Source organism: Heteronotia binoei, chromosome 10 (assembly GCF_032191835.1).
Source record: "Heteronotia binoei isolate CCM8104 ecotype False Entrance Well chromosome 10, APGP_CSIRO_Hbin_v1, whole genome shotgun sequence".
NCBI classification, from domain to species: Eukaryota; Metazoa; Chordata; class Lepidosauria; order Squamata; family Gekkonidae; genus Heteronotia; species Heteronotia binoei.
The window spans coordinates 29,213,838-29,239,552 of NC_083232.1; the positions used below are offsets into that span (position 1 = coordinate 29,213,838).

The following is a 25,715-nucleotide window of genomic DNA, read 5'->3' on the forward strand; positions in this document are numbered from 1 at the left end:
ATCATTTTTTCCTTGTAGAATCGCAAGAATGATGAAGCTTCTTATGAGAAAATGCTTAAGCTGCGTCGGGATTTGAGTCGTGCAGTAACTATTCTGGAGATGATAAAGAGGAGGGAAAAAAGCAAGAGGGAGTTATTGCATTTAACACTGGAAATTATGGAAAAGAGGTAAAAGATGCATGCTGGAAATTATTTAATTAAGTGGTATTAATGTAGTACTTTATTACAAAGAGCAGTGATAACTTATAGCCCTGACCATTATGCCATAAGGTTTTACTGTTACTTTTTATAAATGATTGCAGCCCCATCTGGATAAACTATCAATGGATCCTCATATTTGCAAATGTTAAGCACCTTTTGTAACTTCAGAGTAGAGGATCTTCATCCTGTAACTGTTCTTCATGTTAAAAGGGATTCAGCTTGTGTTTATCTATTACAGAAATTTGTTGCCTTAGTTTGAGATGTTGCTTGGATTGCTAACATTTAGCAATCCATTCACAGTAATTGCAGTTTGTTTTAGGATAATAGGTGGGACTTCATGTCTGATGAAAGCCTCCAGCAGATGTTCTCCATCTCACTAAGCCTGATCATAATCACAGGGCCAAAAAATCTGAACAGTCTGACAGTCAGTTTGGTGCAGAGGTTACAGTATCAGAATGGGATGAGGGAGGCCCAGGTTTGAATTTCTAGTCTGCCATGGTGCTCACTGGCTGACCTTGGACCAGTCACATGCTTTCAGTCTAACATAGCTCACAGGGTTGTTGTGAGGTTAGAATAAAGGAGATGAGAACAGTGTTGGCAACTTTGGGTCCATATAGAGGAGAAAGGAGGGGTATAAATGAAGTAAATATTCTCCTTCAATATTCCTTCTATTTCCTTCAGTTCATTTTTGTAATGCAGTTAACTGGAGCCATGGCATTAGAACTTTCTTAGATTCTGTATTATTCTGTAGGGGTATTGTGAAAGTTGTTATTAATGCAAAATACAGCTGTACAAACAAGCGCAAGATTTTAGGTAATTAATGTTCAGAGAATTGTAGCCAACTCATTTTTGTCTAATTTTCAGGTATAATCTGGGCGATTATAATGGAGAGATCATGTCTGAGGTAATGGCACAGCGACAGCCTATGAAGCCTACCTATGCTATCCCTGTCATTCCTGTTCCTAATAGTGCTCAGTTTAAACACCAGGAAAGCATGGAATTGAAGGAATTTAAAGTCAACAAGGTGACTAAGTCTCTTAACAGATGTGTGTAATGCTTAATCTGTTGATACAGGACAAAAAACATTTTGACATGTAAGCCCCAAAGAGCCTAAGTAACTTGTGTGACTGCTTCATAATTTTAGTCACAAAACGTGAAGGACCAAGAGCAGATCAAAAATGTATGATTCAGCAAAACAATGTTGGCTTTGTTCTGTGCTTGGATAGGCAGTCACCTACAAAAACTCTGAATTCCGTTTTGGAAGAACGGAGGGATGTGAAGATAATAAACAAGTGGGCCTTTACAGTGGGTATTCCCGCTTGCTGTACTCCGTGCCAGGCAGTTTATCATCCCCAGTGTATTTGGGAATTCCCTGTTGACCTAATAGTACTGACAACTAAAGGAATTTGTGAGGCAGGGTCAGCAATTCTTTATCGATTCTGCTTTATTGCAGCTCGTTTAGCAAACTGTAAAACTTTAAAAACTGTGTACTCTCTGTGACTTATTCTTATGTACAGTATTCCATCTTCCAAATCTTAGGACACCTGCAAATGTTAATTTGTTCAGAAACTTCAGAATTTTGTGCTGAGCATTACTATTTCAAGCAATATCAAAGCTGACTGGCAGATTTCCCCCCAAATATTGCCACACTTTATAATTTATCTGGAAGCTCATCTAAGTACTTTTAATTTGGTACTTCATTGATTTCCTCACTTGAGTCACTTTGATTCCGCCAAAATAAAGTACAGAAATGTAGAGTAATAAATATGTTTAGTCCACAGCACTTCTACAGCCTTGAACCTAATATAAGTAGACTAAAACGTCAACCCTCTTTTTTGCAGCAAGAAAAAGTCGATGCTATACGACCCAAAAGGAAGTATGAGAAGAAGCCCAAAGTTGTACCTTCATCAGCTACTGCTGCTATTCAACAGACAACTCCTGCTGCACTGCCAGTTTTTAATGCTAAAGATATGAATCAATATGACTTTCCCAGCTCCGATGAAGAGCCTCTTTCACAAGTAAGACTTCAGTATTTTTAATTATGGGAGTATAAAAGGGGAAAGAACATGTGTTTTCTGTAATTTTTACCTGCTCTTTCTTTGTTTAAAGGTCTTGTCTGGCTCTTCTGAAGCTGAGGAAGAAAATGATCCTGATGGTCCATTTGCTTTCCGTAGGAAAGCAGGCTGTCAGTATCATGCTGTAAGTCTTTTCAGTTTATTTCAAAATTTGAATGTTGGTGTTTACCATGAGAGAATGTATGTTTAATTCGTTTCTTGTGTTCCTTTTTAAGCCTCATTTAGACCATACTGGTGACTGGCCGTGGAGTAGTCCTAATGGAGGCACATTGGGAGATGAGCGTTATAGATACTGCTTAACAACCCTTACTGTACCCCAGAGGTGCATTGGGTTTTCACGTAGACGGGTTGGACGTGGTGGAAGGTAAGCTTATCTTAGTATATTTCACTCGTGTTGAAATTTAGTGCAATACATATGCAAACTGAACTTTTCCCTTAATGAAAATCTGAAATGCGGTATTCAAAAGCTTACATAATTTTTGGTTTTTCCTCAGTTTTTCACATTTATACCAAATTCAAACTTAACATTTGCATGTTTTTACTCACCTGTCCCTGGCTGTAGAGTTAGGAATATGATAAAGGCCCATATATTTCTTCTCCATTTCTCCATAGTCAACTTCCCCTTTTGTTTTCTGAGTCACTCTAACCCAGGGGTGTCAAACATGCAGTTTGGGGGCTTAATCAGTCCCCTAGAGGGCTCCTATTAGGCCCCCGAGCAACTGGCTGTCATCTGCTTCCTTCTTCCTATATCTTTCTTTCTTCTGCATCACAGCTTGCCTCGCAAGGCTTGCTCAATTGCTCAGGAGCCACAGAGCAAAACCTCTATTTTCTCCATTGGCTGAGGCTTCTTCCTGCAGTCCCCTGGGGAAGGCAGGAAAGAGCGAGACCTTCCTTTGCCCAGTTCCCTGGATCCCATGGGAAAAAATACAAAGAAAGCATCCTTAAGACCAATGAGTGCTTATGTTTGAAGCATGTTTTTAAGTTTTTAAAAATACATATTTGTGTTTGTGTTTTTTATAAAATTTATATCTCTGCTTCTTAATCTTAAATAGGTACACACATGGCCCAACCCAACATGGCCCGGCCCCTCAAGGTCTTATTTATGTCAGATCTGGCCCTCATAACAAATGAGTTCATCACCCCTGCTCTAACCAAAGTTCACTCCGAGATCTAACTCAAGCATCTGTGATTGCTGTTAACACCTAAATGTGATTTGCAGATGCCCCGCAGAATTATGTGTGATTTGGAGGCTAGCACTAATCACAGTTGTCTACTCAGACAATAGCTTGCCATTTTTGATACAGCAACCCAGAAAGGGAAGAAGGCACCTGTATGCCCACATTCCAGTTTCTCTACCCTGAGCTTGTTGCTGGGCAGCTTGAATTGAAGGGCTGGCAAGTTGTTATTGCTGTGAAGAAATTGTAACTCATGGGGGGTGAGGTGGGAGAGGAGGGTGCATCTGTAATAGTGGGTAACTCAATAGCCAATGTCAGAGTTGAGATCAGCTCAAGAGCTCAGCTGAAGGAGCTTATTGTTAATAAAGGAAAGAAGATTCAAGACTATTGCAGTATGCTGAAAAACAGCTAGCCTGAGAGCTTGCTAGTGTGCTGTGGCTCCTGTGGGCTGCATCAGACCTTGACTTGACTTGAACCTGTGCTTTGAGTTCTTGTAGAGTCCAAATTTGCAGCGGCATTGTTGCCTCAAACTGCTGGTTTTCACTTTTCTGAACCAGTGCTACCTCAGCTGGTTAAAGTCTTGGATGAATTGTGAGTGTGTGGTTTAATATGTTATTTGAATAATTCCCGTGTACAGTTCTTTGTACAAATTGTCCACATAGCACAAACTACCTTTCATAATAGTGACTTGCAGCAAAAAAATTTCACCTTTTTTCATAAGCTTTTAAGAATGAGCTCTTTTTCTGATTAGGAATGTGTGTTCTTCAAATGCAGCATCCTGTTCTTCTGTTTCACTTGGGTCGCCACCCTCTTGTGATCTAAATGCTGGATAGTGCTTGGAAATATAACTAGTTCTCCAGAGCTCCTGTTATTTTTCCACTGTTATGGGGTTTTTTGCTGCAGTCATAAACGAATGTCTATTAAAATAAATTGTTGTAAGTAGTTTTTAAAAAATCTTACGTATGTAAGACCAGGATTTCTTCCCTTTTAAAAAGACTCTTTCGTTTGAAATCTTGGCTAGTGTCAGTAACCAGACCTTTTCTGAGAGTTTGGAGACAAGCTAGTGTACTCTTCTTGTGCCTTGGTGGGAATACTTTTATGTATGGGCGTACTAATGTGTGCTGCAGTGGGTAGAGTACTGGACTAGATAAGGACAGAGACCCAGGTTCAAATCCCTGCTATGAAACATACTAGGTGTTTTTGGGCCAGTCACTCTGTCTGCCTTACTTGCCTCAAAGGGTTGTTACAAGAATAAATTTGAGGAGGGGGGAAACTGAAAAACAGGTACCGATTTCCCACTTGACTTACACCACTCTCACACTCCTCTGCGGGGGTTCTGTCGGATTTCACACTATCTGCTCCGGAGCTGCAACTAGCTTTGCCTTTTTCGCACTGCAAACAGAAACTGTTTTTTAGAGGTTTCTGTTTGCCATGCAAAAAAAGCGAAGCTAGTTGCAGCCCCAGAGTAGATAGTGTGAAATTCGACAGAACCCCCGCAGAGAAGAGGAGCGCAAGAGCGGCGTAAGGCTAGTGGGAAATCGGTCGGGATTAGGGAATAGGGAAGCAGTTTGAAACAGGTGTTCTTTTACTGCTTTTGGGTACATCCAGGGTAACTCTTCTGACGTACCCCAAGTTCTGAGTGTGCCAGATGAGTCTGTGGGATCTGTTTTGTCTGCAAACTTCTTTCAGGAAGGAGAAGTTGGGCATGGGAAGTGAAGGTGAGGTTTTGTTTCTTTACACAAATGCCAATGGCAAACTAGTGTGGACACATTTTGCTGTAACAAATGTTGATATGTCTTGCAGTTTGTGAAAATCTTGCAGGCTGTGATTATAACACATTTTGAGTGTTGCTTAATTTGAACATTGAATTGGTATTGGTTAAGGTTAACTGCTGAGTTTGAAGCTGGTAATGTGTGTAGTGTTTAATGTACTTATCAGGGTTGATATTTTCCTTTTTACACCTTATGGAAAACCTTTGCTCCTATCATCCCACACACTCACAATTTCATGGGTTTTCCAATATTTTGAGACGCAGTTCTACAGGGAACAGTGCTTTCTTCATATGCTACTGTGAGAAACTTTAACAACAGAATTGATAAAAAACACATTTTATTAGACTTTTGTTAGAGTTAGGAGTAACATGTGGTATATGAAGGCACTGTAATTTCCCCCCCTCTAAAGTGGGTATATCATTCTTCATTCAGAATAACTCCAACATATGGGGAAACAAAGCCGCTAAAAACTGATTTGGGAAATATTGGAGTGCAACTTTTTTTGTGCTGTTCTCTTATGTGATTGCATGAATGAGGGAGGCTTGTCCAATTCCAGCTCCAAAAATCTTTATTGACATAGCAATAACTTCAAAGAAAAGAGAAAAAAATAACACGGTATAAGGAGGGAGGCTTGTCAGTCTGACTTGTACGGTCTAACAAAGATTATCTTCCTTCCTTCTAGGGTGCTGCTAGACAGAGCGTATTCGGAGAACAACAGTGCATTTTGCCAGCTGGATTCGGAAATGCTTTCCTCACAACATCACTCTTCAATCAATCAATTTGCCAATACCTCAGAAACAAATACCTCGGACAGATCTTGCTCTAAAGACCTCAGTCGGATACTAGTCAATATCAAATCATGTAGATGGCGGCATTTTAGGCCTCGGACACCATCCCTACATGACAGTGACAATGACAAACTTTCCTATAGGAAGTTACACAGGAGCGTAAATCGAACAGGCACAGCACAACCGGGGACCCAGACATGCAGTACCTCTATACAAAGTAAAAGTAGCAGTGGTTCAGCACACTTTGGTATGTTCATTTTGACAAACTTCATTTTAAAAATGTCTTTGGCAACGATAATCCAGTTTCTGTTTAGCTCTGCTATGTGTTTTTCTCAGAGAATGATGGTGGTTTTCTCAGTGAATGATGATATTCTGTTACGTCTTAACATGTCAGACTGAAATATAAACAAAGTGCATTTAAAATACTCTTTCAGAAGCCTTTAGTGTGGCAGATCTGTAGATCTTCTTTTATGTACCCACTTTACCATATTGAATACTTGGTATCTGAGCAGCACAAGGTATATTGAAGCTTATTTTTAAACCTTCCAGTTAATTAACTCTGGAATGGAACATTATTCTTAAGTACTTAAAAATCACAAGCTACATAACTTCAGAGAACAAGAATTCTTCCTTTACAATACTAATAGAAAAGGTTCTTTAATTGTACATTTTCACCAAGCAAGGAGCTAGTCCTAGTCCAACACTCTTATCACAGCAGCGCTGGTCTCATAGACTTGCACGCACTGTGACTCATCAAGCTCAAAGCATCTCACCACCCATGTAATGTCAGCCCTTGACAAATTCTCTTTGACCCCAGGAGCCAGCTGAAATATTTAAATATTTAATGTTTAGCCCCCCTCCCCACCCCCAGTTTCTTTTTATAATATTTAATTTTATTTATTCGTTGGCATTTGGGGTTTTGTATTCTAATGACTGTATTTTCTAATGATTGCTACAGAAAAGCTAGCCTCTTCACAGGTTGTTGTTCTCTTAAAGCTATGGCAAAAGTGGCATCATGTATAAATAAACAAAGGTGTAGCCCTGGCTGTCATAACCAAAGTGAAGCGAGCTCTGTCTCTCAAACCTGATACTCTGAAAAGCCTTTAAGGTGCTACTGGACTCAAATCTGACTTTTCTACTGCAGACCAGTACAACTGCTCTCAGGAACTAATCACCAAAACAAAAACCAAACTCTAGCCTAAGCTTCTAAATTTTTCATAATTCCTTTACAAAACTCCATTTAACTTGGCAGTGGAGCCAGTATGGAAAACTAGTTTTAAGAAACAAGTTCATCCATCATCACTGAATGGTGTAAACTTAAGTTAAAATATAAATAAGCAATTGCAAAAGCTTCATGCGCATTTGTTATTGTCATAAAGCAAAGCATTTTGATGCAAAATGATAATTAAGCTTTTAGGTTGGATCCAGCTAGCCTTTTTGCTCATTCTTGGCTAGTTCATCCAATATGCAGTCCTCATCCAATATGGCTGTTGTCCATGTAGATCCTGTGATCCCAAATGTAGCCTGCTTGTGGTCAGAGACCCTTTCTCCTTTTTTCACTAGTGAAAAAACTGGTTGGATCAATTTATTGTACTTCTGCTGAGAAATATTGAGAAATGCTGCAATAAAATCACTAGGAAAAATACCAGACAACTGATGAATTTTCTAGACACTATGACAACATGGTGCCTGGGATTTGTCAAGCCCTGTGCTGTTTAGCCACCCCCCACCCCCAGTTTCTTTTTATAATTTTATTTTTAACTTTTTAGAGGGATACAGAAGAGGGTAGGGGAAAAAATTAAAATTATAAGGACACAATACAGAGGGCAATTTTTGCAGATGTTGAGGACAATCCTTGATTGAAAAGTATAAAGAAAAAAAATGTATGGCATGGTAGCTTAGGAAGCCACAATAAGAACCTACAAAAATATTCTACCGTTTTCTCATATGTTTTCATTTTTGTCCTATTTTATCAATTATATAATAAAAATAAATCACAGGTAACTTATCATTAATTTTGTATATGATTTTGTTGTAATAAAGACTATACAAAAGATGTTCTTAATATTTCATATAAAATTGTCATTTATAAAATAAACCATTCAAATATATAAAAGAGATTAATTACAGTAAGCACAAAAAGCTCATCAATTGTTCTCAGATTCATCCTTCAGTCTCCAATTAATGTTGTCAGTTTTGCTATTACTGCATATCCTGCATTTTGTCTATCCAATTTTCACCCGTTTCTTCTTGCAGTCTCAATAAACACGAGAGATTTCCTGAGCCTCTTCTGGTAGCTCAGTGGTTAACAAGGCTGCATTCACAGAACTAAATTTAACTATGTGTTCAAGACTAGATTCTTTTCAGTAATTCCATGAAAAATAATTGAGTGGGTGAAACATTAAAAGATGACTTCTTGATACCAAATTACTGATTATAGCATTTCTCTGCAAGTTAGAATGCACAGTAAATGATTTGAAGATTACAGTAGAATGAATTCTTGTAGGTATCACTACAGAACCTACAGGAATATTTACAGCTTCACATTCGTTGATTGTAATTCAAATTGACTTTCTTGAGTCTCCATGACAGTGTTTACATACGTTAACTATTGTAAGTTCATTTAAATCTAGAAGGCTCTGATAAGGTCTACAGATCATAGATAAAATTTTAAATGGTACGGTGTGACCTGACCACTGCAGTGTCAGGGGAGTTGTATGTACAGTAGTTTGAAATCTCCTTTATGTGAAAGCATGCATTTCTGACATGGCAGCTGTCCAGTTTTTCCCATGGAGCCTATTTGCTCCTTGCTGGAGCCCACTTTATAGATCAGTCAGTTCAATAAGAATATGACTTCAGAATATTAAGTGAGACAAATTATGACTTAAGATGGCTAGAGATTGTGGTGGCATTCATGTGGTAGGCTTGCTTAGATCCCTCTTGTATGAAGTGTTTGTCTTGGCTAAAGAAGTTTAAAAATGTAGGAGTTCAATCAAACAGCCTTTTATCTTTTCTGTGCTGCAGCATTTGGAAATGAAATGTGGAATAAAAATAGAAAGACTTCAGTCAGTATGATTCTATCTCAATGGAAGTATGGCTGCGGAAATAATATGCATTTAAAATGTGAACACTATATTCTATAATGTTAGTATCTAAGTGTAAACTCCTGTGTTACTGAGTAAAGAGTTTTAAAATCCAAACAGCATTTAGATTATGTTATTTCTAACATTTGTGCTTAAAATCATTAACTATTTATTTTTATTTTCATAATAATGTGTTCTTATGAAGTCAAGATGCTTCTAAACGTTAAGGGAGCCTGTGAGAAGAAAGATCTGGAGTATTATGGCATTTTAAAAACTGATGAGATTTTATTCTAGCATAAACTTTTGATGGCAAAAAGCCAAAGTATAGAATAAAATTGAGTTAGTCTTGAAGATGCCATAAGATTCCTGTTTGTTTTTGCTGCAAGCAAACTGATTTGGCTGAACTTCTGAAGTTATTACTTCAGGAAATATTAGGGTCAGGTTTCCTAGAATATATTTCTGTGTATTGCCTGTTATCCAGAATAGTAAGGCCTCAGTTGACTATGCCTCATCCTTCACCCTTGTAATGCCCTACCGTTTCTCTTCATCGTGCTTCAACAGAGCACTGGTTTGAAATATATTTGTTGATCAGTAGAAATTTTTCAGTTATCTGGTCCCACTATGATGATAATTCAGTGGGTTATCTGTGCTTTGTGCCAGCCTTGTTTTTAGTTTAGTCTAGGCTGATTGCCTTTGATAAAGGACATTGTGAGTACGGGATGGGGAAAGGACTAAACATACGGAGAGGTAGGGAACAATTCCCATCTACCCTGCATGGGATCCTGTTCCCTGTGCTTGGTCAGCCAGTAGCAGTTGCTGGAAATATTGCTTCTTTACAGAAATAATGTAGAAGTTCTGTACTTTGAAGCAAAATCCAACATATAAAGAACCTACAGTATTTTTCAAGGCTAAAACCCTTTTGTGTTCTTGAAACAGATGCAAATCATACTTTAAAGCTTATCCATTTGAAAACCAGTTATAGTCATTGTACTAATTTGATAAAGTGAAAGGGTTTTTTTTTGTTATCTAGCTATAGTTTTAAAATGAGAAAGTACTTTCATTCAGGCACAGTGACAAGTTGCAGCTTTTCATAATGAAAAAGAGCCTTGGAAATCCTTTGGCTTGCACATACCTTCCTCTCCCTTCTTCCCTCACGCACACCTCCAGCATTGAAGACGTCCACTTTCCAGTTAAGCTTAATTTGCTGTCTTGTCTAATTATGGTTTGTGGGGTAAACCACAGGTCTTTTGAGGAGCAAGCAGGAAGAGAGAACTCTTGGGCTAGAGGACTTTTGACACTCATTTATATAGCAAATCACAGCTTTTCTAAGTGACTGAGTGGAACTGGTATGAATTTATGTCTAGCTTCAGTTTATGGCTCCAGTTTATGTCTAGTCTATTAGATTTCCAGTTTCTTTTCCTACTGTGCCCCTTTGTGTGGCCATTCCATCCCTCTCCCATTCATATATATTATTTGTGCATACAGTGTTCATGGTATAACCTGTATTAGTGACAAAGGATTGTATTTTAAAAAGTATGCCAAGTCCAAAATTACATTAAGCAATAGAGCCATCCTAGAAATTTTTTTGCTAACTTATCCTCAGATGTTGGTGTTGCAATATGGGAAGAATATGGCTTCTCATGGAGGCAGAGGAGAATTGGACTGATGAACAATTTCTTCTAGAGATCTGAAGGCAGCAACTAACTTCAGCCTCAGCCTGAGTTGAAGAGAGTTCCCTCTCAGTTAACTGTCTCTGTTAGAAGAGCAGGACTTCTTGAACAAACTCTGAGCCAGTTCTCCTAGTTCCTTCTGCTAGTTACTTATCTAAAATCCCCTTTTAGTGTCTCCTTTGTCTCTAGGAATATATGTGCCTTTTTTCCACCCACCCAATTATAATGCAGACAGGAAGAAGAGACAAACTAAATACCACCATCTTCTTGGATCTGAGAATTAGCTTCTTAGCCAAGTGTACTTGGAGTGCATCAGTCCTATTTTGATGCATTGTATAAGTAAGCAGTTTGAAAACAAGGGTTTTCAAGTAAGGGTATTTGTGTTAAGAGTTGGGATGGATATGAACAGCATTTTTGCAGTTTGGTTTGTGGCTGAACTTCAAACTGATACGCCAGTTTGTGAACCGAACTGGTTCAGATCAGTTCATTTAAATTAAACCCCTACTTTCTGCTCCCTGCAGCTGCATGTGAAGTAGTGGGGAATCAAACCTGGTTCTCCAAAATTAGAGTCCACATTCCTCACCACTACACCCAGCTGGCTCTTAATTAGGTATGGGCACAAACTGTCAGATGAACTAAATTTTGGCTGGTTTGTGGTTCACAAAGTGATGTTCACAAACTGAGGAACCACCACAAACTTCCATGAATTTTGATACAGCTCATGGTGGTTCCTGAAAAACCTGAGCTCAGCTGTTTGGTTTAAATGGGGCTTTTCAAAAAGGACATATAAAGGTTGACCTCAGATGGCTGATGGAAGAATGTCTTTGAATGATTTTAGGATATGATTGTCTGCTATTAATGGCATAACTGCTTGTTTTTGAAAGTGTCTTGGTTTACTGATCATTAATTGGCTGATAACTCTGCTCATTAAACTCATCCCACCTAAACCAAGCAGCCTGTGTAGAGTTTTTGTCTGTACCACTTGAATAAAAAAGCTGAAAAGGTATGAAGAATTGTGCATGATGTGTGATGTAGTCCTTCACATTCCGAGACTGAGATGTGTTGCACACCATAGCAGTTGGGAGTAGATGTATCTGAATTACTCAGTGCTTCCCATCTTTGTGAGGCATTACAATGGAATATGGTTGTAATATAACAGGTTCTGTGCTGCTCCCCAGTATGACAGATACAAGTCTTAATCTGTTAAAAGTTTCCTGTCAATTATTTTGCAAACGTGTTCTCTAATCACTTGTTGAAAGATTAGTTTTTGCAAGCCAAGTGCTTACTGTTTTAATGGCATTACGGTAATATGTTCTCATGGCTGTGACTAATGAGGTAACTTGAAATGTTCTCAGACATACAGAGAATAATTGCCACTGAAGGAAACTGCAAGGTAGAGAGCAAGCTATTGCATTGGAAGTGATCAGTTGGTAGTATTTTTAACAGAGGCACACTAATTGAAATCAGTACTGGTATTTTGGGTAGAGCACACATTTTAGACCTTGTTAGGCTGGGCCATGTTGGGCCAGGCCATGTGTATACCTATTTAAGATTAGGTAACAGAGATATAAATTTTTTAAAGGACACAGGCAAACACAATTAAAACTTTTTTTTAAAAAAAACTTAAAACATGGTTAAAACGTTAGCACTTGTTTCTCTTAAAGGTGCTTTCTTCATATCTCTCCCATGGGATCCAGGGAACTGGGCAAAGGAAGCTCTGGCTCTTTCTTTCCTTCCCAGGGAACCAGAGGGGGAGGAGTTTCAGCCAATAGAAGGAAGAGAGGCTTGGCTAAGTAGCTCTGCTGTGTGATTGAGAGAGCCTGGAAAAACAAGCTCTGCCTTCTCCCCCTCAGCCAATGGAGAAAATAGAGGTTTTGCTCTATAGCTCTTGTGTGATTGAGCAAGCCTTGCAAAGGAAGCTGTTATGCAGAAAGGAAACAAGATAGGGAGAAGGCAACAGATGACAGCCAGTTGCTCGGGGAGGGGGGGCTGATAGGAGCCCTCTGGGGGCCTGTTTTGGTCCCTGGGCTGCATGTTTGACACCCCTGTTTTAGAGTTAGAGAAATTGTTAACTGCCTGCAGATGAGATGCACAAAGAAAGTAAATGGAGTCAGATAAACTTGATCTTCTCCCAAGGTTAGGTGTTTAACTTTCAAAAATCTTAAGTACTACTTTACATCCAGTATTGCGGGAGGATGTCCTACAGCTGTTCAGTGTACCTTTCTGACCCATTCTGAAACACGACGTACATAATTAGGGACGTTAAGAGTACTGCTCCAAAATTCCAGTTTAACCAAAATACAAGCAATTATCTCATTTGAGTTAAAATTAAGTGTTGCACCTTAATTTTTGTTTGCCCTTTCCCCCCATTAGTCAGTGAAAAACTGAGAGGCATTACAAGAGGGGAGGGCTGACAAACAGCTTTAAAACTGCATATGGAAACATACTTTTTGCCTTAGACAACCCCCCCCCCCCACTCATATTTACCATAGTATCTAAAGCATTTGGAGTCTGTGGCCAAAACTGAGCATGTCACATTATGGAGGTTGCTTTGCATTTTGCTTGCTTTAGGGTTGCTACTGTGGCCTGTCTGGGAAGCTGGTTAATTTAGAAAGTCTCTGGACACCTTCTAAGTGCTGCTTATTGGGAGTCCCAGTGAGTCATCTAGTCCAACCCTATATGTAAAGCAACTCCTTCTAGACTGGATGATTCACTGTGCTCCTTTCTCTGACAAAGTGAGCTTTGACTAATAAAAGTACATACCCTGGAAAATCATGTTGGTCTTTGAGGTGTAACTGGACTGGAATTTTGTTGTGCTACTTTCAACTTGAATGAAAGCGTTCAAGGATGGAGGCTGCCTAACTTCCCTAGAGAGTGGTTCATAGAGCAATCTACACATGGCATTTTTTAAATAACGGGCTTTTTTGTAGGATTTCCCAAAAGTTTGTTTAATCCCTAATCAGCAACTAGCAGAATGTGAACATCCATTTTTCTAAGACTTAAGTTTCAATTCAGAATAGTAGCAAATTCATACACGGCTTCTACATGCAGCCTGCAGCACTGAGACTTTTCTAGTAAAGGACACTTGTATTTATTGTAATTTAAAATCTTGGACATGTTCCTGAAACTTCTGGAAGTGGAACATTGGTGTCATAAATCTTACAAGCTTGTAGTGAGGTACTAGCTAATACGTTTGTGGACATATGCCTAAATAGTTTGCAAACAGTTATAAATATTGAAGGTGCTGAGTTAGTTACAATACAGTATTTTTTTTAAAGAACTTACTTGGAATCTTTTCAGTCTTAAACACATAAAAGAAGCCATGTTGGATCAGGCCAGTGGTCCACCCAGTCCAACACTTCCGTGTCATACAGGGGCCAAAACCCAGATGACATCAGGATGCGCACAAGCAGGGCCAGTCTTACGGTGTGGTCTGCTTTTTCAAGGAGTTAATGAGACAGAAGATCTCCCCCCCCCCTCCACCAACAAGGGTTTTTTTTTTTTTTGCAATATAAAAAACTGTTTTATAATAGTCGTGCCTGCCTATAATTTATCTAATAACTTCTTCAAGCATTATGTAATTTTCTTTATAGAAATTGCTTCAGTTTTGGAAGCTATATGATTCTAAGGTACAACTCATATGTTCTCCTACCAACAAGCCGCACAATGGAACTATATATAAACAATTACATTTGTAAGAGGAGGTCTTTTTAATTATTGTTGTAGTAATGGGGAAAGGGTTACTATGACATCTGGTAGTTCAGTCTTTCTAAGATGTTGTAATCATTTTAAATAAATATGGATAAGTATGCCTTCTGTTTATGTAGGCTCAGATGTTAAACGGCTTTCATTTAAAGTTTTATGGTAGAAATGCAAATTCAAAGTGCATTCAATGAGCTAGAATTCAAGGAACCATTTGTCTAGATGGTTCTGTTTAACAGAGCTTTGGGCTTGTGTTTGGAAAAACAGCAGCCCTATATGCTAGAATCACTTGAAATTGAAGAGGCAGCTTGACATGTTTCTTTCAAACAATAGACCTCTCTCTATCTTGTATCAATCTTACTGGGCATGCCAAAGAATTTAGGCATGTCCAAAGTAGTTGTTTTTTAAAAAAAATTATTATTCCAGCCTAAATAAATTTTCCTTTAGGACTAATTCATGCACTGAACTCCTCCATCTATGCTAGTTGGTGGCAAAGTTAGTATGAACTAGGTTCAGCATGTATTGAGCCAACAACCATTTCTCATGTGGTGCTTGATAACTCAGAGTTGGACAGCCTACTTTACTGTTTTGCTATGTGGTCTGGTGCCTGTATTGATGCTTATGTAGAGATGTTTTTTTTTTTAACTGATGTGCTGATGACACTACTCTAAGCATTTAAAGTTATTCTTTAGCTGCTGCTTTGCATTGAATAAAGGTTAAGAATCCAATACATTAATCTGAATATTTAGTGCAACTAGTTTCCTATGTAAATATCCCCTTTAGGAGAAGTTAACTGTGAAACCGAAACGGTAGTCAACAATATGTGTCATTCTGTCTATATAATATAGATTATGTGTTCCAAAACCTGTTGAGCCTGTGGGCAATTTTGAATTCTTTGAGAGAGGTCAGTGGATGCCACTGCAACATGGCTGCCATAGTGTGGCAACCAGAAAAGGCTGGGAAGTCCCAAGCCTATCATCCTCCCATGATAGAGCCAGTGGTTCCCAAATAGGTACTCCCTGCAGACTCTAAAGTGGTATCTTCTTCTGCTTTTAGTGAGGTGGAGGAAAGCTAGGGGGAAATGTTGGGGGAGGTGCATGCTGGGAATTACACTGGTAGACCGTGCTGGAGATCACTGACATAGATTTTAATAGAGGGGCTTTAACCCCTGGCAGCAAAGCTTCATTCTTAGCTTTAAATTGGCATTCAGAGTAAGTTCATTTATTAGAAATTGTGAACATTGAAGCTAATGCGTGTGTACCTAGGCGAATTTTGTGTTGTAATCTGCCAGCACTTGGGAGTCCAAATGCTACTGTACTTGAATAAATCTGGGTAGGGATGGGATGTCTCAAAAGCATAGGCAGCCCTTTTATCTTGTAAGGTACAAAACGGCCAAACTTTGCACAGAGGCAGTAGTTCTGTAAATAAAGTTCTGATGTATAGTTATTTTAATTGTTGGTCAAAAACGAAATTTCTTGGATACAAAAAGTAGCCTTCAACAAACAAATATGTCTTGGTCTTGCAAAAAAAAAAATCCCTTATGTATGTGTTTTAGCATTCAGCAAGGCTTCATATAGCTGACTTGTTCCTGGAAATTTGGCAGTTGAAGTAGTCTTCTGTGGACTGGAATATGGGATGAAAACGTAGACTAGGTTGTGTATGCATATCCTGGTATCACAATGTTTTAAACTTCCTAAGATGATGATGCTGGTACGTGATGTCCAAAAACTTGACATTGGACATTTTGTTACATCAACCAGCATCTGGAATTAATAATCTTAATCTGGAATACTGACAATGTATGCCTAAAGGAAGTTTATAGTTTATTTCAATCTTCTGCTGCTGTCCACCTTAAAAAATCGCACTAACTTTTCGTTAAAATGCACTGAAATAAAAACTGTAATGAAACCTCTCTATTTTCTGTTTTTAGAACTGAGCTCTCCATAAACAAATAAGTAGTATAATACACTCTGTCTTCATTCCTCTGTAAATCAGCATAACCAACTTCGTTCTTATTGACTGGATTTTTTTCCTCCCAGGTGGGTTGATGGAGGAAAACTGAGCAGTTAAAATTTCATCATATATGAACAAGAGACTGTACTTCTAAAAAAGATTTATTTAAAGGAATAATAACTTTTATTGAATTTTTCGTTAATGGGGTTGGAAACAAATGTTACCTAAAATGGGAATAGGAAATATATTCCATACAATTAAATGTGTAGTTTGATAGGTGGAGTTGTCTTAATTTAGATGATTATAAAGTGGCAGTTGTCTGCTCTGGGAACAGCAAGTCACTTTAAAAAAAAAATTAATTCTGTATAGTAGGCAAAGCACGCTTTCTATTTCGCAGCAGCAGCCAATTTCTCCCATTTAGTGTAAAGGCACTGAATGCACCCTCTGCTCCAGACCCCGTCTTTTGAGAGTACCCTTTTAGGCATAAGGGGATGTGCATATGAGGTTTATGTATTTTGATACAGTATTCTTATTTTATATTTTGTTCAGCATTTACAGCCGAACAATACCAGCAACATCAACAGCAACTGGCACTAATGCAGAAACAGCAGCTTGCACAAATTCACCAACAGCAAGCAAATAGTAATTCTTCTGCGAACGCTTCACAGGTGAGGGAGTTGTCTGTATTATGATTTATCCCTCATTTTTCCCCACCAGGGTTCATCTCTTAATTGTCAACTGTTGCCATAGAACCTTGCAACTAACCAACAGGGAAGTGGCTTTCGCTCGAATCTACATCTTAGCCATACTTTAAAGTGTTTAAAAGGGACGCTATAGGTGAGTATAGTAGGAATTGCATCTGCTGCCTCGTAACGGAAGCAAAAAGTCAGTATTTAAAGACTTGGATGTACATGTTTGAAAGGATGCTAGAGAATGATTAATTGAGATTACATGTACATGTTGGAGGGAACTAATTAAATTCATGGAGGATGGATGTCTCAATGACTATTTGATAGATGGTAAAAAGAACCGTCCATGTTCACAAAAGACCTTGCACTGCTGTGCACCAATTGTTATGGGATGGTAACTTTTCTTTCAGTTCCTTGTTTGTGAATGTCTCTTAAGCACTTGGCTAGACTTATAAGAAATGGGATGTTGGGTTGGCTTGATACATGGTATGATCTGTTTGGTGTTTTTCTAATGAAATGTTCTTTTCACCATCTAAAAATCAGATTTAAACCTTTAAAATGATGCATGTGATAGAGATTACCAAATATCTAGAGATTTCTAAGTCTCTGCTAATAGTTAAGTTATTGAGCTTTATAAGTCTGTTTTGTGGCGGTTTTTGTACAGTATTGATATTCCAGTTGTCAAAAGGTCAGGAGTTATGGATTCTGAAAATATCAACAGTTATATTAAATGCATTTCTAATGCTTGCCCACTCCTATTCACTAAGCTTTTGTTTTAAAGGCTTAGAGCAGGGAATCTAATAAGGTACCTGCTATAAATTATGGATTTCTTTAACCTGAAGTTTTGTGGTACTCCCTTTGCTATCTTTTTTAGTGTAAAGAAGATCCTCCCAGGCACACCTTTAGACAACAGACTAGAGACTCTGTTAGCAAAATTCATTGGTTTTGACCTGTGTTCATGTTCTTGTGCACTGCAGCTTTCTCTCTGACTGTGTCCCTTTAACATAATTCGTGCAAAATGGAATTTTAGCCGTTTCATGTAATCTGTGCTGGGGAACATTGGGTGAAAACTAAATCTAAAAATACAGACTTGGATCCACTGGCAATTCCTGAAATGCTATTTCCAGGGGACTTCTAGGACACAGCATGGGCTGGCAATTGAAGGACTGCAGGGGGAGGGGGGAATTAGCATACATCACACACAGCCCCTCCCCTGCAGGAATCCTTTGTGGGATCCAAGTCATAGTTAATAAATAAAATAGCCCGTGCTTTATTTTTTATTGTGTTAAATTTAAAAAAAAAGTTGCTGTTTTTCTTTCTTTCTTTAAGGGTTTTATTTCCAAGACATTGGATTCTGTTAGTGCTCACTTTGCTGCTTCAGCATTGGTTACATCAGAACAGCTCATGGGATTCAAAATGAAGGATGATGTGGTGCTTGGAATTGGGGTGAATGGCATCCTTCAAGCCTCAGGTAAGAAGCAATGAGGATAAGAAAAAACAACAAAAACTTTGTTTTTTCTGTTGGCAATGGGTGTGTTTTGGAATCATGCCTAATTGTGCCTCTTATTCCCCAGGAGTATACAAGGGCTTACACCTCAGTACTACTACGCCTACAGCACTTGTGCATACAAGCTCATCATCAACAGCAGGTTCAACCTTGTTACAGCCTTCAAATATAACTCAGACTTCAAGTTCCCACAGTGCACTGAGTCACCCAGTAACGGCTGCCAATTCTGCAACAACTCAGGTTCTGATTGGGAACAACATTAGATTAACTGTATCCTCATCAGTTGCCACTGCAAACTCTATTACTACGCTCAATGCACGACACATACCTAGGACTCTAAGTGCTGTTCCATCATCTGCCTTAAAGCTGGCTGCAGCAGCAAACTGTCAGGTGCCCAAGGTTCCAGCTTCCTCCTCTGTGGATACAGTACCAAGGTAAGGTCTTGGTCTTTGAACTCAAGCTGGTGCTGAAATCTGTCACTGTGACATTGTGAAATTCATTCTATGGAATATGTTGTAAACCTGCCCTTGACTACTGATTCTCTTAATTCTGTCAATTTAAAAAAACAGTACCACTCCAGATTTGACAATGTAACTAAAATTTGACTTGCCGTTTGTACCATAATGACAAAATTCATTATGGAAACACACTTGAAGGACCACACCAATCAGTTTGGTTCTGATTGTGAATTAAATGTAGCTTTGATTTGTAATTAATAAATTACACAAAAGTTGTTGAATTTGGAAGAGTTCCAGCAAATACCTGAAAATAAACCTTCTTGGGTGGGATTTATTTCTGATAGACAGTTAATCTCTGAAGCACACCCAAAAACTTTAGGGCTTTTGATTTTTTGAAACTTTTAAAACAGATCTTCCGGCCATATCTCAGACTGGTTTTAAAATCCTCTCAGTTCTGAATGGAGCTTGCTGAATGAAGAGTGAGCGTCTGTCTTGAGAAGCCTAAAGTTCCCTAGTTTGAAATACTTCAAACAGACACAGAAAAGTTCACCTAAAGAACTTCAGAGCCAGTGAGTTGAGGCCATGAAGTTCAGTGCCTAGCCACCTTGCGTAGGCTCTGGAGAGACAGCATTCAGATTCTCTAAATCATATATGATGTCCCCACACTTGCCACCTTTTCCTCCCCTCCTTTCTTTGATTGTGACTTCATTTTTAGTAGATTTTATTTATATCAAAGATTTAAAATACCGCTTAATTTTTCTTACAACAAATCGCTTCATGTAATAAGCATCACAAACTTGGATGAACATAATTCCTCTCTTGCTATCATTGAAACAAATTTAAAAGCATTCTCAAAATACTGGACCTTGAATCTGACCCGTTAATGCATGTAAAATGTTTAGTACATTATAGATTATTAGGTCAGTGTCATATTGAAGGTTCTGAAGATAAAAGCATGCTTTTATTCATGTCTTTGAAAAAGGCCTTTGATTTCTTTCCCCCACCCCACTTGGATATTTACTGATGTGCTGTTGTTTTTTTCTCCCCTGCAGGGAAAACCATGAAACAGAAAAGCCAGCATTGAACAATATAGCAGACAATACAGTAGCAATGGAGGTGACGTAGTTTCCATAGTAATGGAACTGCAGCCTTTGGGAACTTGTTTAGGTGCTATGCATCAGTAGCAATTTGAATGCAAGGGATGGTGGAATGCAGCGTATTGTGTTTCCATGGCAGCTGTGGGGACTTGACAGCAATGCACATCTCCCATGCTTTGGTTTTTCTTTTCTTATTGTTAATAGGAAAGAATCAACACCTGTAAATTAAGAATACAGCAATTATCTGTACAGTAACTCCATATTTGTAATACACTTGTATATATGTTACTTGAATACAGAACTGTTCATTTGTGATGCTTTGCACTTGGGGCTGGGGAGGGGCGGGAGGGAGAACTGCAACAAAGTAAGAGTGTGAGAAGTGAGATTGTATAGAGATGAAGTGTCATCACATCATGTGCATGGTGCGGAACCTGCTGTTTTATCTATTTATTGTGCCGTGTTTACAGTTTTTTGTACACTGTACCTTCATTGGTTCCTGTGCTGTAGTAGATGTGTTAGGTAGCTGTGGACTCCTTGGTATTTTGTAAATGGTATTAACATAACTTGGTTCCCCCCTCTGGGTCCTTGAGTTTTCTGTGTATCATGTGAAAAATGGTGACATACATACAGAATTTTTTAAAAGGCATCAGTTTAAAAATGGGGAATGTACTATTCAATGGGATCTTCCTGTTCTAATATCATAAGGCAAGTAACAAGCTAAAAATGAAGTCTCATGGATTCTACCAACTGACTTGCTCACGAACATGTGTGCAGTTTCTGGTACTTAAAGCACTAAAGTTATGTTGCTGCTCTTCATACAAGCCCCTCTGTTGTCCCATTTCCTTGCGCACCAAAAAAAAAAAAGGTGTCAAAATCAAGTATGCAAATGGAGTCCTTACAACTGGAGTTTTTATGTTGTCTCGCCCTTCTTTTGATCACAAATTATATTTTTTTATTGTATAATTGTTAAAGACTTCATTCTTTACTTGTTCTTAAGAAAAAAAAGGCTATAAGGGAGAAGAATGCAGTAATTGCTGTACGTGTATCATCATTCCAGTTTCTGAAAACAGCCAGCTTTTTTTTTTCCTTTAAAGATTCTCCAGAAGGCTGCAAGGCCAGAACCACAACTGTCGGGTGCCTTCCTTTGGAAATATTTGCCCTCTCTTCTGTGAAGAGAATGGTACTTAAGACTCTACTACTAGTGCTTTGTCAGTACCGAAGCCAGAATGCCCACTTCAATGGCGTACATTATCCTTAAGGTTTTTAATCCCACCTGGAAAATTGTGACAGAACTCTCACAAAATAAACCCGGGCATTACATGTTGACAGACAAATGTGTGGTGTGTTTATTTATTACTGAAGCACACATAAAGAATGCACTGTAAAGAAGACAATGTACATTTAAGAAACTGTTTCCATAAACTTGCAGTCTTCGTTACAGGCACTATTAGGAGTAAAAAGGAAGAGGTAAAGGGAAAGTCTTCTGTTGGAAGTTTTTAATGAGGTTCTTTTAGAAAAAGAACTCATATGGATATATTAGAGGGCTAAGCATATAAAATTCACAGTTGGCATAAGAAGTGTATATATCCACCAACTAATCTCAAATATTCAGAATACCTTCTGTCAAGTATTGCAGTTACATGTATTTAGGCATAATTTTGATAAAGCAAGGGTCTGTAATCTAGTAACCAGTTTCTGTCAGACTTCATTCTTGGTTGCCTAGGGCCACATTTTAAGTTTTGACAGGCGTCTAGGCAAGTGGCTGGTACTGGAACTAAAGAAGAAAAGACTGGCCAATAGGTGGGACTTCACATTTGATCAAAAGTTCCAGCAGATGTTCTCCATCTTTCTAAATCTAATCATAATCACAAAGGCAAGAAAAAGGAATAAAAAGATTGACAAGCACAACTGTCCTTTTGGAATCAGAGCAGCAGGAATCCAGTAATATTGTGCTACAGCCCTAGCTTCCACCATTTTATTTTTGTTCTTGACTACTAAATTGTTGTGAAACACACAATGTCACCCAGTCAAACTAATCTGAGTTGATAACTGCTTAAATCTGCATATTGAGTAAAAACAGTTCTGAAGAAAAGTATTTTGTTTAGTGTGCATATGTCATTCTAGATGAGGTGGAATAGGCTTGATCTGTGCCTATGGTTGAAAGGATGTCTGATACAGCCCCTCTTCAAAGCCATATGCTTGCATGCAGAAGATGGCAAGCTTAAGCTCTGGCATCTGCAGTGAAACTTCAACAGCAATTGGTGGGGAAGACCTTTCTCTGCTTGAGGGTCTGGAGAACCACAGTCACAATATGCACCACTAAATGAGATGTATCTGTGGTGCAACCTGACATAAGGTGGATTAATTTTTTTAATATGTGAAGAGTCATCATGCTGTGCTTGAACTACCCATTAATGGGTGCCCCAGTGGAACATCTTCATATGCATGGCTGGGTCCAGACCGGCAGCTTGGGGCGCACGGGAAGCGTCCCAAATTGGGCCGGCTCAAAATGGAGCAGCAGAAGCCTGTCTACGCACTCCCCCACAAAGTTCCTGTATCCTGTGCAGACATGCTTTTTGGTGTGATCAGACATATTGCGCATCGTCCTTGTAGATTGGTTTGGGTTTCTTTTCCCCCTGTTCATTTATTGGTCATGCGCATGTGCACGTATGTGCTTGAAAGCAATGTTTTTTAAGCCAGAAGTGTCTTGGGCCAGCCTGGCAGGTTCACACCACCAATGTGCCATCTCATGCACACTCTGGTGCTCAGATGCCCGCTGAGGCAGATGCCATGTGGCACAAAAATTTGTTGCCACTTTGGAAGTGGTAGCTTTCTGAGCTGCGACAGAGATGCCTACGGACAGGGTGAGAGTACGGGAGCAGGTCAGGCAGCAGTTGTGTTAGTTTGGATTTGATTTTTTTGGTCCGTCTGCAAGCCATCCCTGTATCAGCTTAAAATGCCGGTCTGGACCCAGCCCTTGTCAAGCAAATGGTACTTTGCGACTGGTTATGTCAGCTATCAAGCTTAGCTGAAATCATTCAGGGTAGAGTGTGCAGGCTGATTAGAAAATAATTAGGGTCTCAATTTCTGAGGCACCAAAGTGTTTCCCTCTCTAAGCACCCAATACCACTCAATTCAGGAGGAAAGGTGTGCAATGGATAGAGATTGCCCCAGGAATAATGCCAAAGGCCTTAGATCTATGGTGTGCATCAAGTATTCTGAAGCACTAAAATGGTCCAGAAAGCACATGCTAGAATTTTCCCCTACTAAGTTCTTAAGTATTTATGTAATAGTCTGTAAGTGGACATGCCTGGAAAACCTCTCTCTGATGAAGGTAATTAGTTAGGTCTTACTAGATTCCATAATCGGTAACATGGGGTAGTTTTATTTATTAATTGAATTGAATTTTGACCTCCCTTCCCGAAATTGGGCCCATCAGATATTCTGAAGCACTAAAACTAGATGGGCGACTTCTAGAAGAGCAGCTTCTTCCTGGTTTGGAGAGGTTCTTGTGAATGCGGCAGAGCTGAAACCAAGACAAGACGGGATATTGGTAAGGCCGATAATAAAAGAGTAGACTGCCTGCTACAGATAAGCAAATCTTGCTCTGATAAACTCCATTAAGAATGTAAATTGTCCCCTTAATGACATTCAATCTGCCTAGCCCCAGATTTACACTGTGGTAATCTCAAGGCTGGACTGCTGTAATACACTTTTGTCTGGCCTGCTCTTTAGGAGAACTTGGGAGGCTTCAATTGATTGAAATGTAGCTGCTCAATTGCTATCTGGAGCAGGGCAGGGGTGGCCAGACTTGCTTAACATAAGAGCCACATAGAATAAACATCAGATGTTTGAGAGCCACAAGACAGGACAAAAGGAAGGAAAGCAAATAGATGGGGGAGAAGAGGTGGAAAGAAAGCAACTTGAAGTACATTCTCTAAGCCACTGACTACTGGGGGGGGGGGTGTTGAGAGCCATGCAATCTGTGTGTGGAAGAGCTATATTTGACTCCCAAGCCACAGTTTGGCTACCCCTGAGCAAGGCGGTTGTTTATAATTACGCCTGTCATGAGATCTGATTACTGATTACTTAGTAGCTTCCAGATTCAGTTCAAGGTGCTGCTTATTACCTTTAACGTCCTTCACAACTTGAGTCCCGCATATGTGAAGGAATATCTCCTCCCCTTTGAATCTATGCAGTAGCTCTGGTCATCCTGCCAGTCTCATGTAGGCAGATGAGAACAGCTACTGCCCAGGCTTAAGCTTTCACTGTTGGCTGGGCCCAGACTGTAGAATGGACTTTCTGAAACCGTGAGGGATGCACCTGTGATGACAACTTTTAGGATGCTTTGTAAATAATTTTGGGAGGGTATTTGTAGGGGGTAAAAGGCTATTTTTGCAGCTTTGTGCTGAGTTGCTTGCTATGGATTACAATTATTTACTGATGTTTTTGTTTTGTCATAAGCCTCCTTGGGCCCCATTTGGTCAGGAGAAAGGCGAGTTGTAAAGATACTGAATGACTGCATAATATATCTGGAAAGATTCCCTACAGTAGTGTTCACCTGCAATAGCTCACTGAGACAGCAGCCACTCAATGCACAAGAGGATTGATTTATTAAGAGGATAATATGTGAGCGGGCTCTTATGAAGGTTCATACAAGGGCCAGGAGGTACATCAAAGACTTTCTAATGTCCTTGTGGGAAATATTCTCTTTAGAAGGGTATATGGTGTCTCCCCCCACCACCACCACCAATGTTGTTTTAGTTGCCCTGACCCGAATAGCCCATGCTAGCCTGATCTCATCAGATCTCTTAGCAGGGTGGGTCCAGAGCCAGTTTGGGGTAGTGGTTAAGTGTGCGGACTCTTATCTGGGAAAACCAGGTTTGATCCTCATTCCTCCACTTGCAGCTGCTGGAATAGCCTTGGGTCAGCCATAGCAATCGCAGGAGTTGTCCTTGAAAGGGCAGCTGCTGGGAGAGCCCTCTCAGCCCCACTCGCCTCACAGGGTGTCTGTTATGGGGGGAGAAGATAAAGGAGATTGTAAACTGCTCTTAGTTTCTGATTCAGAGAGAAGGGCAGGGTATAAATTTGTAGTCTTCTTCCTGTCTAGTTTTTGGATGGGAGACTTCCAAGGAATACCAGGGTTGTGACACAGAGGCAGGCAATAGCAAACCACCTCTGAATGTCTCTTGCTTTGAGAAGCCCATAGGCTTGCCATAAGCTAGCTGTGATTTGATGGGGCACCCCCACATAATGTTTTAATCTGCAGTAAAGATGGTTGGCCATACTACCAATTGCTGCTTTTGTATTAGCGTTGTTTGTATAATTTTGACATTTCCCCTGCTTTTATATTTTACTGTGTAGCTGGTTTAGGTTTATGGACATTTAGTTCCTGAGTTTGTTTTATTTGAACATTCTGTTTTCTGTTGTGAGCTACTTTGTGTGCCATTTAATGCAGGTGTGAGAATCTCCAGAATAAATAAACGAGTGGATAGTTAGAAAGGGCCAGGAGAGTAGATAGAAGTGAAAAACGGCTTGAGTTTTCA

General features: G+C 39.3%; 1 protein-coding gene across 2 annotated transcripts in view; it reads left to right on the top strand.

The window, feature by feature from the left end:
• The window catches only part of EPC1 (enhancer of polycomb homolog 1), a 43,871-nt gene extending 22,368 nt beyond the window's left edge, over nt 1-21,503 (top strand). Inside the window, exons 5-14 of one of the 2 annotated variants that reach the window (XM_060248167.1) lie at nt 19-167; nt 1,065-1,104; nt 2,042-2,218; nt 2,310-2,399; nt 2,491-2,639; nt 5,905-6,257; nt 16,968-17,086; nt 18,437-18,578; nt 18,682-19,048; nt 20,125-21,503. In XM_060248167.1, the coding sequence (XP_060104150.1) occupies nt 19-167; nt 1,065-1,104; nt 2,042-2,218; nt 2,310-2,399; nt 2,491-2,639; nt 5,905-6,257; nt 16,968-17,086; nt 18,437-18,578; nt 18,682-19,048; nt 20,125-20,197 (1,659 nt within the window). In that variant the 3' untranslated portion in view covers nt 20,198-21,503. Of the gene's footprint in view, nt 1-18; nt 168-1,064; nt 1,225-2,041; nt 2,219-2,309; nt 2,400-2,490; nt 2,640-5,904; nt 6,258-16,967; nt 17,087-18,436; nt 18,579-18,681; nt 19,049-20,124 lie in introns of both variants that reach the window. The other variant, XM_060248166.1, reaches the window with a different exon arrangement.
• Nucleotides 21,504-25,715: the final 4,212 nt, after the last annotated feature.